The 21,793-nt window shown below is 38.7% G+C and overlaps 1 protein-coding gene across 4 annotated transcripts in view; it reads left to right on the forward strand.

Moving 5' to 3' along the window:
* LOC141899955 (protein Hook homolog 3-like) overlaps nt 1-21,793 on the forward strand; it is a 114,947-nt gene that overhangs the window by 50,973 nt on the left and 42,181 nt on the right. For all 4 annotated transcript variants that reach the window (XR_012618651.1, XM_074786596.1, XM_074786599.1 and 1 more), the window contains exons 12-18: nt 216-342; nt 3,006-3,091; nt 6,529-6,693; nt 11,955-12,024; nt 16,538-16,619; nt 16,707-16,847; nt 16,913-17,210. Coding sequence is in view for 3 of the 4 variants with exons in the window: in XM_074786596.1 (XP_074642697.1) it covers nt 216-342; nt 3,006-3,091; nt 6,529-6,693; nt 11,955-12,024; nt 16,538-16,619; nt 16,707-16,847; nt 16,913-17,210 (969 nt within the window). In the remaining variant the exon portion in view is untranslated. The remainder of the gene's footprint in view (nt 1-215; nt 343-3,005; nt 3,092-6,528; nt 6,694-11,954; nt 12,025-16,537; nt 16,620-16,706; nt 16,848-16,912; nt 17,211-21,793) is intronic.

Raw genomic sequence — 21,793 nt, forward strand, 5'->3', positions numbered from 1 at the left:
ATACTTCGTAGAAAACTGTACTCGGCGTATAAGTCGAGGTCAATAATTTAGTGGTAAAATCAAGGGTTAAAAACTCGACTTATACGCCGGTTTTTACGGTATGTATATTGTGCTACATGATTGTATTACTGTTCTTATGTATAATTTCTGTATTTATCCACAAAAATTTAATCTTATGATGGTAATTGTCTCCTGTTTTATTTTTCAATCCATAGAATGACGATATGACATCGTTAGCCGAAGAAGCTCGTTCGTTGAAAGATGAGATTGATTTCCTGAAACATAATTCTGACAAAGTTGCAAAATATGAATTAACTATCGAAACATACAAAAAGAAAATGGGTAAGAACAGCTCAATGTGACAGTGTGACCAATTCCTTCCGGAATGACTTGTGCCAATAGTTTAGTCAATGTGGGACCTTTTCAGCCCACTTGGGACTTCGGTCCCAGCTGGCTATTTGCGTTCACTTATCGTTTGTCGTCCGTTCGTCCGTCTGTAGACAAAATCCAGTTATTTTAGGAAGTTTTGAAGACGCTTCAATGTAATGTTTTGATGTTTGGGTTACACATGTACCCTAGACACATCTTCGGTCCAAAAATTGACCCTGTCAGATTCAAGATGGCCGACTGGCAGCCATAGATGTTCACCAAAATCAGTACTTTTTACATTTTTTTGAACTTTTTGTGGGAAATTTGAAAACCCTTTGATCAATTACCTTGATTTTTCGTATATATTTGAATCCCCAAGGGCCCATCACCATAAGAAAAATTGGGTTGATCGGACTCCAGATGGCCATCCTATGACCTTTTTAGTGCCCAAAAATGTCAATTTTGGCCCAAATTCTGAGTCCTGTAGCTTCCTTCTGGTTTGCCATTTCTCATTGCAATTTGTGAAGGGTATTCTTTGGAAAGGGATGTTTTAAACCTGAGCCAGGTATTTTTGATCGGCCAATAATGACGCAATTGCCGGCCATCTTGGTATCATCACTACTCATTCGTAGGTGGGAAGTTTTTCCACATTATATTTTTACCTAAGCATATTTTGATACCACAATCAATTGCAAAGTTGTAGCTCATGTCATTGTCTATGATTGTGGTGAGTTTTAAGGACATTAGTTATTCTATATGGTCACCAGGGGGCGTTGAATATTAGAATGACTTAGTATTTCCATATTAGATTGGTACCTAGGCATATTTTGTTACCTTGATCAATTGCAAAGTTGTAGTTTATGACATGTTCTATTATTGTGGTGAGTTTCAAGCTCATTGGGTTTTGCATATGGTCACCAGGGGGCATTGAATAGTAGAATTACTTAGTATTTCCATATCAAATTGGTAACGAGGCATATTTTGTTACCAAAATCGATTGCCAAATTGTAGCTCATGACATTGATTTGGGTGAGTTTGAAGGTCATTAGTTTTCGTATATTTTCACCAGGAGGCATTGAATATTGAAATTGTCAGCACTTTAAAACATTTCGCAAATGGGCATTGTGTCCCTCGACGGCTGGTTGGAGGAAAATATTCCATATTAACTCATCATATTTGTATTTGATAATTGTAAGCATTGTTATAGGACACATCTCCGCCCATGGAATTGAGGTCACCCAATTGTTTGGTTTTCCCTTTGTTAGCGATAATGGAGTTGGCATTAAACCAATTATGTAAAATTTTAGTAGTACAATCCGGACTCTGGACATAGATCATTAAGAAATGTATGTTTTTGGCTTTATTTGGCTACAAAATAATTTGTGAAAAAGATAAAATGCAATGTGAAATAAAACTTTGAATGCTTAAAACTCAAGAGGCCATGCCCTTGGAAAAAAAGCACCTGTTTTCAAAAGTTGAAGCCCATGACATATTCTCGGATTGTACTGAGTTTTAACCCTTTCAATACCACATAGTGTCTCCGCTGCTGTACCGGAGGGAATTTAGGGGTTTATAGGTGTATATTTGAAACTTCATAGAATAGTTCCAAGATATCTGACACAGAAAATTTATATAGCATGTTGTTGATAACTTTTGGGCCAACAATGTAGACATAAATAATTTGGATATAAGTGAACTTGAGGTCAAGGTCACATACTCCAAGATGGCCGCCATGAAAAAAATTCACGATAAAGTTTCAGATAAACTGCTCTGTCTCCCAGCAAAATGCACTGATCTATTCAATTCCAACTGAAATTGTATGCCATATATCCTTACTTTATGTAGTAAAAATTTCAAAGCAATAGAACAACTAAAATTTTTTATTTTTCCACTCATTTACCATGATATGTCGGAAGGCCAGATGTAAGGGGTTTCATTGGGGTATAATTTCAGGCCTCAGAAAATTGTTACCTATGTATTTGACACTGATACATTGTATACCATGGTGTTGATAACCATTGGGCTTACAAATAAGACAAATTATTTGGATATATGTGACATTGAGGATGGACGGTTTCTGGTTCTTCATTATTGTTATTGGTGTCCATTGCCATGACAACCGTATCAACAGGGTCTAAAAAAGTTGTCACTGATATCATTTTCATCATCAAAATCATAGCCGGCACTATAAACCTATTTTCTGACTAAGTCTCATCATCTGAACTGCTGCTGTCATATTCGTTGTCACTCTCAATTTGTTCACTACCAAATTCCACGTCACCTGCATCACTGTCAGCATCATATACAAGCTGCTGAACCGTTTCATCCAGCCAAATTGTTTCAAAATCAGCAAAATCAGCACCGGCTGATACTGATAGATATGCCCTTCTAGAAGAAGGGTTAAGTGATACCGTATCACATACGGTACGGGTATGCTAGCTTGTCAATTTGTACCGTATGCCAAACGGTAGTGGTATTGTAAGGGTTAATGTCATTGGTTCCTGTATATGTTTATGAGGGATTGATGAGGGAACATTGCATATTGAAATTGTCAGATTGTTAGCAATTCAGCAACAGTTACTAAATTTGCATTATGCCCCCTACATATTAACTAAGAACATTTTGTGATCTTTCAGAGGAAATGGGTGACTTGAAAAGGCAGTTAAAGATCTTAGAGGAAAAAAATACCAGTTACATGCAACAGAATATGGAATTAGAAGAGGTATGCATATTGAATTCCATAAGTGTTGTCTCTTCATTCTGTTGCTGATGCTGCCATACCTAAATATTAACATTGAATATCAGTTTAATTTCTTGAAGCCATATGGCTTATATATATTTCTATATTAAGAAATATATATAAGCCATCAGTCATGATTTTGGTATTCATTCTCAGAATTAAATGACAGCCAAAAGTAGTTGTGTCAGTCGGTGGAATGGCTAGGCTACTTGAAGCAGAAAGCAGCAAAACCTGAGGGGAATTTCCCAACATAGAAATTTGTGAAAAATTGGGCATTAGCCTAAATGCAATTTTAAAGCATCTACAAACACAATATGAATGTTTGATCAAATGCTATAAACTTCTGAAGACAATGTTCAAGCCACGCACGCAGGGGTTCTAACAAACACTAACTCACTTGAAAGATAAATGTCTTACCTTCAAACGGGAATTGATATGTCCACAAATCACGATTTTTAATGGAACCGAGGACAGCGTAATTTCGTTATACTTTTTTGTGGGACAGCTGTATATGTCTGCTTGATGGACTTTTAACCGAAGAAGAATGGTTATGAGATATGGATGCACATAAACAATTTCTAAAAAATTGTGTTGTAGCTGTAGCAGCATAACCCTTTCAGTACTGACCATATACCCACCTGAGAGAGTAATCGAAGTTTTTGGTGATTTTACTAAAACCCTTGGTATAAAGATACAGCAAGTTTTATAAAAGGGATACTGTGCCCCATGGAGGGCAACATAGTGGCCAAATATTTTGGTGATAAAAAGATTAATTTTTATACAAATTATGTGCGTCACGTAACCTAATTAGCATAATTTATATAGTTTTTCAGAAAAATCTCAAATTAAATTTGGATATCCTACCAATTGCTAAAGCTTGCTTTTCTATTCTGCAGTATGTTCGGATGATTATCTGAGATTTGATGGTAAAGTTCCCTGTGATTAAAAGATTATGGCCATTTTAGTGTAGAAAGGTAGTTCACACAATTAGAGAAATAATTAATTAATATTGATCCACTAAATATATTTCAAAACTACTGTTTGTACAAAGTAGCTGAACTACTTCAGAGGTTTTTCGATAGATGGCTCATGGGTAATATGACAATTGTACCCAAAAATGTGAATTTTTGCCCGAATTCCGAGTCCTATAGCTCCTGGTTTGCCATTTTTCATTGCAATTTGTGATGGGTATTCTATGGAAAGGGATCTTTAATACCTGAGATAGGTATTTTTGATCAGCCAATTATCACGCGATTGGCGGCCATCTTGGTGCCATCAGTACTCATTTGTAGGTGGAACAATGTTTCTCCACATTATATTGATACCTGAGCATATTTTGCTCCCACAATCAATTGGAAAGTTGTAGGTTATATCATGTTCTATGATTGTGGTGAGTTTCAAGGTCATTAGTTGTTCCATATGGTCACCAGGGGGCATTGAATAGTAGAATAACTTAGTATTTCCTTATTATATTGGTACCTTGGTATATTTTGTTATCACACTCAATCACAAAATCGTATATGCTGACATATTCTATGACTGTGGTGAGTTTCAAGGTCATATGTTTTGTTGTTTGGTCACCAGGGGTGATGAATTTTGAATTTGTTTGCCTATATGCACCAAAAAAATGCCTTCCATTTTTTTCCTTGGTGATCAGTGAAGATCACCAGGGATCAGAGATCACTTTCAGCTAATCACTGCTCTTCAGTGGTTCAGGCCATGGCCTACATAATCGCACTTTTTGAAGTCATTATGAGAAAGCTGCGCTCTTATTGGTTGTTTAGGGAATACCCTCAGCGGCTGAGATTCCAGCATTAGAAAGCATCACGAAAAAACACTGCCTGGCATTGAAGGGACATTTTGCCTGATTGTGTGTTAAAACTTTTTCGAAGGTGGTTTCCGATTCCAGTTGATCAGGATTTCAGGATGTATTGACAGTGCAAAAATGTATTGTTACATATAAATATTGTATAAGAAACTAAATTGTTATATGTTGTTATTGATGGTGATATTTCATTGAAAATTTCACTAAAGGCCCACTGGCAGTATAAAAGCCCAGACATATGTGTTAATGTGCAATATATTCATTTCTGCAGTCAAAATTATGTTTTAGACCCTCCTCTTTGAGTAATTAAGCAATTTCGTTGGTATTTTCTTCAAAATTTGAATCTTTGAATGACGTAAAGGGAGGAGTTATCCAGTGAATCAGCATAGCTTGCATGGCACGGTAACGGTAACATGATACCCTAGGTCATCACTACACATAAACAAAAATATAGGCTAATTCATAGTACCTGAATCTCACTACAAAAAAACTTTTTTCCCGATCAAGGAATCAGTCTGAAAATTCATACACTTGTTAAGCTATCTACCTTCAGCGTTATGCCCAAATTTCATCAAAATCAGATGTAAATTGATAATTTTTAAAAATCTCAAAATTTCGTCAAATTCTTTAATCTTGGTCCTTTTCTTACAGAAAATGATCACAAGCTTCAGATTTTCATCCCCAATAAAACTGCACCATTTAAAATTACCTCAAAACTTTATATGAAAATTTATGCATTTGTCAGATATTACAGTGTGTGACCTCTACAGTTACAGTTGTGAGCCTCCCTTACTCACTGTAAATATCATCAATATGTTACTGTAGCTAGTGGGACTGCCCATCTCAAGTGCTTACCACCCTGTTATCTACTGCTCATACCAATGGGCCTTTAAGATCAACAAATTATCAAAGGAGTTTAATGAATGATTATGTCATTCCAGTTATATCTAATTATAGTACTCAATCAGTTTGTTTATTATCACATATATAAGAGCTTTTGCTAGTGTACTGATGACGCAGCTTCATTTATGAAGATAGCTCCTATATGCCAATGATACGATTCAAAACTGAGAGGGAAATTCAAAATCTTTAAGATATTGTTCGTAATAGGCTGGATCTTGGTGTAAATTGATGATGGCTTTTGCATTGGAATATATTCATTCGTTAAGTTATATGACAATTGGGAGGGCTCAATTTGGCCGAATTCCTGAGAAAACAAAATAAATGTGTGTGAATCCATTGAGGCTCTAAACTCAACAGTAGTACCACATGATCTGGTACCAGTGACAACTGATTAGCCTTTTATACTGCAAGTTGGCTTTAACAGATGCTCATGATTGGTAGCATCGTTCAGTTAGTAATTTGAAATGATATGTTCATATTTCTTATCTTGGTTTGAGATATGAAATATTTTATATTTCCAATGAAATGTAAACTGAAAAAATGTATCCAAGTCCGCCTGTTGTAAGTTGTCTGATTCATATATTTTGTATTGTCATATTCCTAAATGCCCTGTGACTTGAATTAACATGCCAAGTTAAGCCTCTGTTGTATTATGTAGAATTCCTAATGTTTATAATAATCTCCTCTTAAGGATGTTCGGAAGTCAAGTACATTGAAGTCTCAATTGGAAATGTACAAACGTCAAGTACAAGAATTGCAAGGGAAATCTTCAGAGGAAACAAAACGTGCTGATAAGCTAGACTTTGAAAATAAAAGACTTCAGGAAAAAATCTCATCTTTACTGAAGGAAAAAGAGGTAAGAGGTAACTGTAGAAGTCGGACACGTATGAGATGTTGGTGTCCTTTCGTGTCAAGAAAAATTCTGGAGTTGCTTAACGCTTAGGCTGGTTTTAGTTACACATCATGTTACATGTTACATGTTACATGTTTAATTAGTAACATGACTTAGTTACATGTTTGACAACCAAGTAAACTTTAGTTTGTTTCCAATATTTAAATCGAAAGTCCAATTCGAACTCAAGGGTTTTCTTTTGGTGAGGCCTAATTTGTAGTCGGTGTGGAACCTTTCATTTTGGAACAATAATGAGTGGGGGTAGGTAGTCATTCAAGTCATGATTTACCACATGTTACTTCATATTGTTGAAATCTCGCGAGAATGGCGCAACATTGAAACTGGCAATAAATTGCAAATATCATTCAAATTTTTTGTACATAATCATAATCTATCCGATAAAGTGCCGATAAACAATTGCATGTTTACGATCAGTGTGTTTGGCCGCGATGGTTGCCTGGGAAACAATTTTTTTTCACAAGAGAGTTTCCGCCATCTTATTGGCAGTGCGCATATTGATTTTTTGCCACGTATGTCATTCATATATTTCATCTCATAAACTTTTGGAGGATTTCATTAAAGAAATAGTCGTAAAGCCTTCAAATGATCGCACATGCGATAGGCCGCCCCGCTCGTGCTTGAAATGGAAAATCAGTTAGTATCTCTTATGATGATGAGTGATTGAAAAATAAAAGATGAAATCTAAATCATTCGATTCTTTTAAAGAAATGCATTGGAAAATGTGGTTTCGATATAAACTGAATTTTTTATTATCTCATTTCACATGTTGCCTCTCCCTGGACATATTAACTACACTTACTACGATCGTTGTGATCTGTTTGCTGGCAACAAATGCACACATATCACATTACACTACCAATTCAACACCCAACTACCCACAGCTTTTATATAACCATCCTATTATCTAGTTTGTTTCTCCCTGTGTTCCAATAGATACCATTGTAACCATGCAGTTCCAATCATCTCACCTGATAACTTTAACAATGTGTTCAGCAACTGTTCCTATCGAACTTTCAATTGCAAGTTGATCCACATGCTGCAATGAGTTCCAAATGATGCCACCAGGGGGCTGTGCTAAAAACTGATGTTAGCACAGTAGAGCTTTCAATTATAAGCAGACTTTTAGCTCACTCGAGACGTCATTCTGTAATTTTGGGAGGTTTTAAGACACTTCAATGGATTGTCTTGATATTCGGTTTGTTCATGTATCTACCCTAGCCACATCGGTACCTCAAAATCTGACCAGATCAGATTCAAGATGGCTGACCGGTGGCCTTGTGGTTCACCAAAATTAACACTATTTTCTACGCATTTTTTAGTTTTCAAGTGTTATTTGGAGACACTTGAGAATATTTTCTCAATATTTCATATTAATATGTTCAGGCTACAGTTTCTGTCATTGTTATTTTGTAAAAATACATTATACCTTAGATCTAAAAAATCAAAAGGCCACACCTGACCTTCCAAAATTGGTCTGTCTAGGACTAATTATAAGTAAAATGTGCAGTGTGTGACCCCTTTTAATTTTTAGCCCACTTGGGACTTTAGTCCCAGCGGGCTATTGCGTTCACTTTTCGTCCGTCGTCCGTCCGTCCGTTCGTTCGTCCGTAGACGGAATCCAGTTATTTTGGGAAGTTTTGAAGACGCTTCAAGGTAACGTCTTGATATTTGGGTTACACGTGTATCTACCCTAGACACATCTTCAGCCCAAAAACTGGCCCTGTCAGAATCAAGATGGCTGACTGGCAGCCATTGTTGTTCACCAAAATCAGCACTTTTTACACATTTTTGAACTTTTTGAGGGAAATTTTGAAGACGCTTCGATCAATTACCTTGATCTTTCGGATATATATGAATCCTCCCAGGGCCCATCAACGAAACAAAAATTGGGTCGGTCGCACTCAAGATGGTCGTCCTATGACCTTTTTAGTGCCCAAAAATGTTAATTTTTGCCCGAATTCTCAGTCCTGTAGCTTCCTACTGGTTTACCATTTCTCATTGCAATTTGTGATGGGTATTCTTTGGAAAGGGATGTTTTATACCTCAGACAGGTATTTTTCATCAGCCAATTATGACGCAATTGGCGGCCATCTTGGTGTCACCAGTACTCATTCGTAAGTGGGAAAAAGTTTTTCCAGATTATATTGATAGCTAAGCGTATTTTGCTACCACAATCAATTAGAAAGTTGTAGCTCATAACGTGTTCTATGATTGTGGTGAGTTTCAAGGTAATTGGATTTCGTATATGGCCACCAGGGGGCGTTGAATAATACAATATCTTAGCATTTCTTTATTATATTCGTACCTATGCATATTTTGTAACCACAATCAATTGGAAAGTTGTAGCTCATGACATCATCTATGATTGTTGTGAGTTTTAAGGACATTAGTTTTTCTATATGGTCACCAGGGGGCGTTGAATAGTAGAATAACTTAGTATTTCCTTATTATATTGGTACCTAGGCATATTTTGTTACCATGATCAATTGCAAAGTTGTAGTTCATGACATGTTCTATGATTGTGGTGAGTGTCGAGGTCATTGGGTTTTGAATATGGTCACCAGGGGGCGTTGAATAGTAGAATGACTTAGTATTTCCATATTAAATTGGTAACGAGGCATATTTTGTTATCACAATCAATTACAAAATCGTAGCTGCTGACATGTTCTATGATTTTGGTGAGTTTCAAGGTCGTTGGTTTTTGTAAATGGTCACCAGGGGGCGTTGAATATTGAAATTGTTAGATTGTTGAGCATTTGAAACCATTTCCCAAGTGGGCATGGTGTCCCTGGACCCCTAGTTTTCTGGTGCCCTTAAATGAATGTATCATCAAAAATATTGTCCACTACACCACCTGCACACATTTTGATGTTGTCTGTGAATTCCATGTTGTAGTGTTGTCATAAAATACGGCATCTGTGCACTAGCCAGCGTTTGGAGTGTATTTAAAATTTTTATCTTGTTAGGCCAGCCATAGGCTGAGCCTATTACTATACAAATGGAGGGATTAAATGACATGGTTTCCAGAGCTAAAGCCCTTTGACTGCGCAACTGAGCATTTATTCATACAAATCATTCATTAAAGCATTTTCATTCTCCAAATCCTAGGGAGCTGAATTTTGAAAAAGGGCCTCGTTAAATTTATATGACCTTTTTCGTGAAAATCTGAACGCAAAATATCAGTTTTGAAAAGCCATTCTGAAAGCAAAGACACCTCTATGATTGGCTTAGCCACAAAAATCAGCAGCTGTTCATGTGGCCCCGTGGTATCATCTGCTGTTTTACTTCTGGGTTTTATTTAAAGGAATTAAAATTGTATTTTTTTTGTATTTGTTTGGTTTTTGGGTGGAATTTTTTATTTGCACTACAGAAATCATTGGCAATGGATGTGCAAAACGTCACAGGTCTATGTGTACACATACAAGCTATTTGGCAAAATATCATTGACAAAGATGTAGAATGGCTCCCTGTGATTATATAATGAGCTCTATTCGAACGACGAAATGTTATATTGCATTGAATATCATTAGAAGAAGTATTGTTTGATTATATCGGAGGCGGCAGGTATAAATAAAAATGATAAGTAAATCGGATTATTCGGTCAAAATGGCGGATGTATACACGATTTGGAAGTCTGATATAAAAGCAAGACCCTGACATGGGTACATGAGGTCAATATGAAAATGTGTAAACATATAATTTCAATATTCAAAAATTTGTTCGATATAAGGGGTATGCAGGATTGATGAAATTAGCAATTTATAATAGCATAGCTGTCATATACGGCTCCAGTTCCTCTGATGGCATGTGTATTAGGTGACAATTCAATTCTTTATTGATCCTTATTGCCTATAAAATTCCGGGACAAAATTCCCAAATTCAATAAAGTTAAAAATCTCAAAATAAGAAAATACAACATACAAGACACACGCAGAATTCACACAGAATAACATAAACAAAATATTTTAAATGACAATGTCTACTTCAACCCACTCAAGAGGAATGTATGATGTAATGATGAACCAGACATTAGAAGAGCTCTTCCCTCAACCATGGAGGCAATGAAGTTGCAGACCAGTTTAGAAGCAAAAGTGAATGAAGTCGGTCGCAAATTATCAATTATCGACAATTTTCAATAAATAAATCAAATGAAACCACTACAACAGTCGAAGACCTGTATCATCTACCCAATGGCCAAATCTCATAATTCCCCAAATTTCTTAAAACTTCGATTTCAAATTTGCGATTCCACATAAGCTTATCCCAAAAATTCTATATTTTCGCAGGTGTCAAATACTTTATTAAAATTATTTTTCTTGTTCTCAAATTGCATTTGCTCAAACTGAGAAAATTTCAGAAAATCCAGTTCAATTCTATTCCGCATTCAAATCAATAAGACCAAGGGAAAAGATTGATCTGAAGTATTTGTTCCTGCCAGCTCCCTGTCTGCTACTTATGAAAACACGGTTGTACTGTATGAATTATAGGTATTGACTATGAGGGAGTGAATCTGACTGATATAACCCTCAGAATGCATTATTTGCCATTTATAGAAAGCTGACATGCTGGGCCACCTTCTGTTATCTAAGTTACTCGACTATAAGTCGAACTAAATGAAACCGAATGTCCGTTAGTCGGGACTAAATTCCGGAAATAGTTCGAAAATCAAGCGCATTTGGTTATTAGTTCCGACCACTAGTCAACTGGATATGAAAACCGAATTTGGCCCTGGCTATAGTGCCGCTTATTTTAATAGGGACCTGTAGTCTGACGTTTTTGAAAAAAGGCAGGTCATTTGTTTTAAAATCACTATAAATAATCACTGGAAATGATCCATATTTTCAAAATTTTCTTGGGCAACCCCCAAACCCCCTGCATTCTCATTCTGCATGTTCATATAGGGCCTACCATTATACAATGCCGCCTATGATGTTTCGCAACTTGTCTTCTATATTTCTCGCCATTGGTCTTGTTAACAGTTCATATGCCCATGGGTTAAATGTAAAGGCTACTGTCAGGCAAAATTCCATTACATTGAAACTTGGATCAAGACCTTTCCTAATACATGTTCAGGCTATTTTACCCCTTCGATTAAAGTGCTTTTGGCTCCCGGTCTAATAATCACAGCGTCTTCTTATAATTGTTATATTTCACCACTTTGATTGATTATACTAGTTGATTTGGTTTTGGTACTTGTATTTTAGAGGTTAATGATAGAACGAGATTCATTGAAGGAAACAAATGAAGAATTGACGTGTTCACAACTATCTGGTGGTAAGTTTCTGGAAACGGCTTGTCACGTTTCATGCAGTCTCGAAGCTTCAGCATCTTACTAGAGCAAATGTTAGGATACTTTTGGGTCCCGCTTTATGCAGCAATTAGTCGAAATCCTGACCAACCCCCCATGGTTTGATGGACAATCAATGTGGTTTGTCTGACTTAAAGAGTCAAACATTCTATAGAACCATAGCAAAATTGCACCAAGAAAAAAATTCATCCTTGAAAAAAGTTAGTACATTTCAGCTCTAAATTGATTTGGCTGATGTTAATTCAGCCTCATCAGGTATGATATACGATATGAACTATGTACACTGACTCTGACTCTGGCTCTGACTCTGATCGATTTGTCCCATATAGTCATTTGTTTGACAATATCTATTCATCTGAAATTGCATGATATACTTTCAATCTATAAAGAACAACATTGTGGGTGTAATGGTGTCCCTGGACCCCTAGTTGGTTTACCTATGCCATCACTTTTGAGCAGGTGCGTCCGCTTTTTGGTGGTATGGTTTTTTATGCTAGTAGTAGTGCCGATTTGTATGTGCGCAAACTGTCCATGACATGAGCGCCTAGCCACATGCAAAGAAGCGGGATCACGGCTATCGATTCCTCAGAGATTTCTGCCGAAAATGATATTTTTGACGGCGGATTTTTCCTATCCTCGGTTTTAAGGCATAAACATCCCATGACCTTCATGTATGATGTTTTGACAGAGATTCCTCATTAACGGGGTTCCCTATACATCGCAACAACAAATCAGAGCTACGCGCACCTGCTACGGAGTCCCGTCGAAAGACTGTTTAGTAACACATTTTCCTTGCCAAACTTGTATTCTAAATCTATAATGTATGAAAATTGGTGCACCAGTGCTTATTTTGGTGAATAAAATGTGTGTATGAAGATGCCCATGAATTTTACGCAATATTTATTTGCATATAGAAAACACCGAACAGGTGAACTAGTATTGTTTAGGATATAAATAATCGTCATTTGAGGTATCATCATAGCTTGGCTGCAGCAATCCCGTCCTCGAACGGGCATCGTGTGGGAATTACATGAGCGGCTTACATGCAAATCGTCATGACGCTCGGTTCCCTCACCGTACTGGCGCGGCTGCGGTGCGACGAAGTCGGCTGTAGCTTACTGATGAATTTATCAGTGAAGTTGCGTTACTGCGGCTCTGCTGTGGTTTTGTGAATCGGATCATATTTCTGACTGGGATCAAATATACTCATATCCCTACAAAGTAGGGGCACACAATTCAATCGCCTAGTTTGCCCCATCCTCCCCCGGCAGGGATCCGAACCAATCCCTACTGTGAGAGGATGAGTTTGCCTGCAAGTTTGCTCGTCTGCCTGCACTCGACGGCTTCCGCCGAGCGATCTGCTTTTATCAACTCAAGGCCGTTGGAAGCAATTGTTGATTGACTGCAACTGAGTTGAACTGATAGCATGTAGTGTGAATTTCACGCAATTTACAACGTACGCTGTCAGAATTTCGCTCTTATCGGGCGTATAAATTCGTCAGCGAATTTAATCATCGCAATCAGGCGAAAAAATACGCTCGTGTGCCCTTGGCTTTTTCTGATATATGTTGAATTATGTCGAGCATTTCATAAGGCTGTGGTAAACCTTTTGGCCCATGGGCAATTATTTTCTATAAGGCTGATCCCAGGTTGTCATTTATATACATGTTCTTAAGTATCATTTGGAAAGTTTATCTCAAAAAGTAGGAATTAGAGGGAATTTGACATTCAACCCATTAGCACTCAAGCCACCCGAATCCACCCCGACACTTTTTTTGTATGCTGCACAGAAACATTTATAGTGGGATTATAACCCAATAGCTTATGATAAACAAAACACCCAAGTCCTCGAAATACCGTATAGAAATCAACATCCTCCTATTTAGGGAGGAAAATTTTCCGGATTGATCCGGAATTCGGGATTTTTCAAGTCCGAGGTCATTTTTCTGAAAAGCCTAAAAACGATGAGAAAATGTGAGGGGGTATGGTTTATTCGAAAGTTTGTTGGTACCGGTGGCCGTCAAAGCGCCGCAGACCGGACATTTATTTCGTTATGCGTTTAGATTCTAATACTGACGTTTAACAAGTGTATTAATTTCCTTCTGTTTCAATTATCGATCTTTCGGCGATAGCCGTGCACCTGTGTGACGTGACCTCATTTGTACACGTAGGCTATTTATAGCCGCCAGTAGTAGTATGTGTGGTGAGAAAACATACTGTGTGTCTCGAGTGTCTATACTCAACACAGTCATTTGGGTAGCGCAGTGTGCAGCGCACTGTTCACTTATTTAGGGGTTCGACCTCTACTGCTTGAGATGCTGATTGTTAGTGAAATGTGGATGTGGCGCATTGGAAATAGACATTACATTGCAAAATATGGTGATCGTTCATGATGGGCTCAAGTTCACGCTAAGTGCTCGGAAAACACTTTATATTTCAAAAGATTTTCTTGGGGGAGGGCTTCCAAACCGCCTGGGGTTGGTTCGCGCCTTCGGTGTTCGCCAGGTAGTGCAGGTGTGTAACTTTTATTTTTCCGGATTTTTCTTCTCTGGTGACTTTCCTCCCTGCCTATTTCAATCGCTAGAGTATTTAGAGTATGAACATGACCGATATGTGCTTACTTCAAATCCAAGTAAGTTCGAATGAATTTCGGGGGGCTAAAGGACACAATTTTGGTGGCCCACCTCATCAAATCTAATATCATACGAAAGCCTTGACTAATTACTACAAAATAATACGAACTTGTAATACATGGAAATAAACAGTTAAATGAGCTATTCTGTGCTATTTGAGTGCTAATGGGTTATGCCTCTTAGTGCCCTAATGAAATATGTAGTATTTTCCAATGTTGTTAACTAAAATGCCATAGTGACGTTTGGTGTACATCCCAAAAACATGTATTTACTTTGCCAGGGTTTAATCATTGCTTCACTTATTTGGGCATTCTACATACGTCCATAAGGCACAGCAGTAATTTGGAAATATAGTAAGGGTAAAAAACTAAATTATTCTTGGTGTCTAGATAAATTTCTAGTGTACAACATCATTTGGTGATATCGTTTTTTCATGTACAACATGATCATTTTTAGCATTGGTTGACGTCTATGACGTCATGCCAATGCTAGAAAAATGGATCGAAAGTCGTAGTCGAAAAAAAACACAGACTCTTCTCATTTTCCTAGTAACTTCAAATTGTTCTTGTTCAAATTGTTCACTCTGTTCTTGTAAAACATTAGACACAGCTGAAAATGACTCAAAATAATGTTTCGATTATTCTCAGATTTCTGATTAATTGGCCAAAAAAGTAATTCTATCGCATTTTTAGGCCAGCCATAGGCTTAGCCTATTACTACACAAATGGAGTGAATTTAAATGACATGGTTTCCAGAGTAAAGGCTCTTTGACTGCGCAACTGAGCATATATTCATACAAATCATTCATTAGAGCATTATCCATTCTCCAACCCCTATAAAGCTGAATTTTGAAAGAGGGCCTCGTTAAAATTTAGTAAGTCAGTCGAGATTACCTTACAGTTGTACGTTGAATACGAATCTTCTGTAAGCGAAAGTGCCGAATGGGTTTTAGTATACAAATCTTTATTTGAATCTCTTGGCTGGGACATGATGGAAAACATCAGAATAAACTAGTTTCGTCTTTAACAGAATCGCGTCAATGAGGTTTAACAATACAAATAGCGTAGGCTAAATCGTTCGGCAGAAAAACGAAATTCATTCAATTCTTAAGTCTATGGTCCTCCCAATCAACATCGTCATGGAACATTTTCCGGCAGATGTAAAACATTAACCAACAACTTAATACCTTACTACAGTATAATCGACCAATGCCTCAAGGCCCATGGGCCTCTTGTGTTTTCTCTTAAACGTTTTTGGCAAACAGATTTTATCTACCTACCAACCCACCTTGAAAACTTACTCGGTCGGTGTTACTGCAAACAAACATATATTTTGAGATTGCCCAACTAAACCCTTTTATTGTGAAATAGTTTTACATTTGATTTCTGTGTTCCCATTGTCCCGCCATTCATTCCTAGGATCCAGCATTGATATTTTTCATTGTTTCTTCTGAATGTAAGAAATGGTGAAATTTTCGAATTTTTTAAAATGGCCTGAAATTTGCCTACCAAATTGTCTGGAATGGCATGATATTCAGACTGACCTGGAGGCTGAGCTGTGAGTTCATAAAAGTTAAGATAGAAATATGTGATGAGATGATGTTACCCTAACGACATTTTCCTTAGTGACCCTCCTTTGAAATGGCAATTACTGGGGTGATACCTGAATGATCAAATTTAAGAATGTGAGTCAGGTTAGTATTACAATTCCTTTCTGCATTGATTACCCAACAATAGCCACCTTCAAGTACTTCATTTCTGTTGAATCTGCAAGCCTCTTCAGGCTCTGCAAGCCGATTCCCTCTGCAAGCCTCTGGGATATTGAAATGTTCTATTTTTACACATAGTTGATATTCAAGATCCTGTTGAATCTGGTCGATCACCGATAACTCCAAATTTTGAACTCATGAATATACCTCCGGAAGTAAGGTAATGATCATTTACTGGTTGAAATATTAGCTGAAGGACACAGGAACTGTTGTTCTCATCATGAAGTATCCAAATTATATGTTACAGGGAAAAATTAATTCGTTTGCAACACGAAAACCAGATGTTGAAACTATCAAAATCAACAGCGGATGAAGAAGATGTGCAATTAGTAAAATCCATGCTGGAAGATGTGCAATCAAGAAATAGTGAAATAGAATCAGAAAATAGGTAAATAACAATCTACAGTTGTTAGCCCTTTATGGACAATGTTGAGTTAAATCTTTCCTTTTCAGAATTGCAAATCAAAGAATTATCGAGTTAGAAGCACAGATACAAGATATACAAGAGCAGAGTTGCAGTACATCTATTGACCATAGTCAGTTCAAAAAACAATTGAAAGATCAATTGCAAAAGAACAAGCAAACTGAACAAGAACTGCAAAAACAGCACACGTACATCGAGGAGTTAGAATCTAAGGAATCGATGAGTAAAGATACAGAGGAAGAACTGAGAAGTCTTCTCATTAAAAAAGATGATGAAATGAAAGTAATGGAAGAAAGATATAAGAAATATCTAGAGAAAGCAAAGAGTGTAAGTTAAAGCACCCAAGTATTTGAAGTGTTCTACAATCTAAAAGAGTAGTGCCATGATGTTGAATTTTCATTGCTGGAAACTATTTACAAGGAATGAAAATTAGGCAATCAAGCTCAAAAAGATACCTTGTTTCTCATAAGCTCTGCTGTGACCAAAGGTCAGCGGATAAGGGGGTGAGCCGTCGTCGTTGTTCGTTCATTTATGCGTCTGTAAACTTTTTCTTCCACTAAGCCCCTGGGGTGGAGTTTCTATTTCTTTAAATTGCTACTTGATCTACAGTTTTAATCAGATCAATTCCAAATTTGGTATGAATGTTCTATGGACCGAGGCCTATAAAGTTACAAAGCCATTTTTTGGATTTTTCCCCCAGGGGTGGAGTTTCTATTTCTTCATATTGCTACTAGTCATATAGTTTTAATCAGATCAATTCCAAATTTGGTATGAATGTTCTATGGACCGAGGCCTATAAAGTTACAAAGCCATTTTTTGGATTTTTCCCCCAGGGGTGGAGTTTCTATTTCTTCATATTGCTACTAGTCATATAGTTTTAATCAGATCAATTCCAAATTTGGTATGAATGTTCTATGGACCATGGCCTATAAAGTTGCAGAGCCATTTTTTGTATTTGTCCACCAGGGGGTGCCTCTGGGGGGAGTTTCTATTTCTTCAAGTTGCTTTATTAGTCCTATTAGTCCTATAGTGTTAATCAGATCAAGTCCAAATTTGGTATGAATCTTCTAAATCTATGGACCTAATACCTACAAAAAACTGAGCCCTTTTTGGATTTGGCTTCAAGGGGGCATTCCTAGGTATGCAGCTTCTATTTCTTCAAATCACACAGCGGAGCTATATAAGCCAATAGGCTCCTTGTTTTGATGGGTTGTGTTGATCGTTGGTTTGTTCCTTTGACACATTTACAGCACAAAATCTAACCCAATTGTTGTTTGCTGAGATCAATACTTTTCAGCCCACTTGGGGCTGGTCCCAGAGGGCTATTGTGTTCACTTTTCATCCTTCATCCATCTGTTCACCTGGAATCCAGTTACTTTTCGAAATTTTAAAAATTTTGAAGGATAGTAATGATATTTATATTTAGATTTGTACAACTGAAATATGCATTTGAAGTTTGATTTCAGTAAAGTCTTGAATGAATTCAGTTTATGGAAGGACTTTTTCAAATGCACAACAGAAAATCTATCTTTAACAATTGTGCAAGGTTTGGGAAAAATAGCATTTTCTGAAGTGGCTGCTGTAGGCGTGAATGTTCTGATATGCTAAATAGCCATTTTGCTTGCAAGTTCAATTATATTTTACTCAACTTGAAGCATCAAACAATTCAATTTTATTCAGATTAAAATCTGATTTACTTATATTCAGCATAACCATCAAATCTAATTTAAGTTTTGTTCAGTATAGATTGATTGATCGCAAATGATTGAGAAGAAAAGAATAATTAATTTAAAGCATTGATGTGATGTGATGTGTGTCACAATTGTACCGTGTTCATTAAAACATCTGCTCGAGAGCACTGGACCTCTGGTCCTCTAGTCTTAAGGCGAATTTGTCATGTCACCAAATTTGATTTTAAGTAAAATCTTTTCTATCCTGGCATAATCAAATTTGATTTGGTCAAATTTTTTAATTTAACACGGCATCAAATTCAAATCGATTCATCAAATCACCAGTGGGATTTGATACGATTTGATTTGATTTAAAGATGGCAGACTCTAAATTTCTTTTTCAAAAGAGTGCCATTCAGTAAAAATGCCCTTAGCTGTTTTTGAAATCTCGATGCACGTGTCACATCAACTCATGGTTTTAGAATCCACGATAAGTATTATCAAATGGAAAATATCAAAGCTGCCCCAAATGTTCAAAAACTCAGTGAAACTGAAACTCATGTGTTGTAGAAAATGATACTCAATAACCAGGGGCAGCATATTTCCATCGAGTACTGTACCCTTTCCTATGGTTTTTGCCAATATTTTCTAAATTTGGATTGATCGCCGATGGTTTTTCTATACGACCCGGCCCTCCGGTATTGCATTTAGCCACCTGCGAAATCCGCCATCTTTTTTCTTGGCGTTCTAGCAGTAGAACGCGTTGGATTTTTTCGCCGTAAAAATCTGGGAATAAGATATTAAGGAGTTTTCACTCTCATAACGGTGAGTCCGTTTGGTTTGGGGGTTATCCCTGGTTTCTATTTTTCGGTAAGAATTTTATTTACAAATATAATTTGATTGAATTGAATTGAATTTATTATTGTGACAGAATGATTATGCCGCCCCCTCCTAGGGGTCAACATCGTGGCGGGGAGGGATTGTTTGGCGCCAGGGACAATCACGATTCGTGTGCGTCTCGTGCAGGCGCAAATCCGGTCAAATATGTGCAAGGAGCAATCCTTGCAAGATTTGCGAGGTGTGGTCCGAGGACCTTTGGCTTCGGGCCGATAAGGCTCTTAAACTAAGAGATCGTCGTCAAGTTAATAGCAGGGATTCGTCGGTTTCGTGCCAACCGACGTCTCTAATTCTATTTCTAATCGTATAGCGGAGCGGTCGCCGGTCGTTCTGATAATTGGCTTCCCAACTCCGTTCACCGGGGAGGAACGCTGGTTCACCGGCACCGGTCTCCAGTCATTCACCGGTCACTGGTTGTTCAGCCGGTTCGGCCGGTTCAGACTACATGTTCTGAACCGAGCGCGCGCCGCGGTAGTCGGGAACGGCCCGTACCGGTTCGGTCGGTACCGGTCCGGTCCGGGTCGGGCATCGGTCCGGTCCAGACGTCATCCGGTTCAAAACATTGGGTTCGTTCATCGTCTGATTCTGATCGTCGCTCCGGGGATAGAGCTCGCTCTCCCACTAGACGTCGTGAGCGTAATAAACGCGCAAGATCTCCTCGCAGATCAACGTTTGATCGCGAGAGGGATTACGATCGTTATTGTAGGAAGTTTCGCCGTCGGTCTTCTCATCGTTCGTCGACGTCGGTTAGCGATGAAGGCGATTCTTCTAGTAGGTCTCGATCCCGTTCGAGGGACCCACACCGAAGTCAGCATGATCGTCGGGATACTGGAAAATTCCTGACTCAGAAGGATTTCCATGTATTTGAAGAGAAAATTTTAAACTCGTTATCATCGTCGCAACAAGTCGCTGCAACCTCTACAACAGGTAAGCCTATTCCTGATTGTCCGGTTAGAAGTTCGCCAGCCCACTCAGTTCTTCGGAATTCTTACTCTGAAATCCTGGATGCTGCGGTAGGGTCTGAGTTCAATGAGGATCCGGTCCCAGAAGCGGCAATTCCTTCTGGGGTCGTTCCTGTCGCGAGCAATTGTGGGTTGCCCCAGACGATGGGGACTTCCCTGGCTCGCAATGTATCTCCGTCCCGTTCAGTTTTATCCGAACCAGCGGGGGACATGCCATTTAGAGCGATGATAAGTGAGTTCTTTGTCAAGCACGGGGCAACTCCCGCTAAGCCCACAGCAGCTCCTCTGGTCGGTGAGTCAATGGAAGCTTATTGCCCTCCAGACTCCGATCTTAACGTTTTACGGGAATCGTCGGCGGTTTCGAGAGAATGGGCTCGATTGGATACGCAATTATGGGGTGAATATCGGCCTGGAACATTTTCATTTCCCCCTCCAGAATGGGGTATGAAATCTGGGAAATATTTTAGTTCAACCGATCCACCTATAGGCGCATTTCGCTCAGCCTATTACGCAACTCCAGGTGCTGTGGATCACAGTCATAACTGCCTGGATGCTGATTATACTTTGATCAGCCCGGATACTGTTACAGCACAGTCCGGTATTCGTTTGCCTAATGCCGGTTTGGTGGCCATGACGTCAATCCTGGACAATCTTACCAGGGTTGGTTCGTTTCAGGATATGGCACTTAAGGTGTTGACGGGTGAGCTTCGCGAGACTCACGCTGCCGAGTCAGTTGCCCTAAAACTGGAGGGAATGGATCGGATTATCCAATCTTTGGCTCGGTCTGTTTCGCATGTAATTCCGTCGTCGGTTCGGGGTCAGGCTAATCTTTTGTTAGCCTCCCGTCAGTCAGTGATGGACTCCAGTTCCAAAACTCGTCTACCGGATATGGTGTCCAATGCTTTGCTGAGAACTCCATTGGGGACGTCTTCACGTCTCTTCTCCGGTTGGTGCGCTCCGGTTTCCGCAGAGCTGAGGAAGATTCGGGAGGTCCAGGCCAAGTCCTACCCCCGAACTCCGTGGAAAAAGCGTTCTGGTCCGACGCCGGCGGCGCTAGGTTCGGCACGGACGCAAACAGGACCATCTCAAACTTCAGTGCTTTCTCAGGCGGCTTCGGATGCCGGTTGGAGAACTAGCGCGCAACTTCAACAATCGTGTCAAGCCTCGTCCAGTCGTAACAGTTCCGGTTCGTATCGAGGCAAGGGGACGGCTCCAAAAAGGGGCTCTTCCTTTCGGAAAAACTCGAAATGAATTCTTGGGACCAGTGGGAGGTTGTCTGCAGCAGGCAGCAACCCACTGGTCCGACCTTTTCGGAGACGGTTGGCCCTCCCGGGTCGTCTCTCGTGGCTACCGTCTCCGTTTCCTAAGGCGACCGCGCCTG

The sequence above is a fragment of the Tubulanus polymorphus genome, chromosome 2 (assembly GCF_964204645.1).
Source record: "Tubulanus polymorphus chromosome 2, tnTubPoly1.2, whole genome shotgun sequence".
In the NCBI taxonomy this organism is placed as follows: Eukaryota; Metazoa; Nemertea; class Palaeonemertea; order Tubulaniformes; family Tubulanidae; genus Tubulanus; species Tubulanus polymorphus.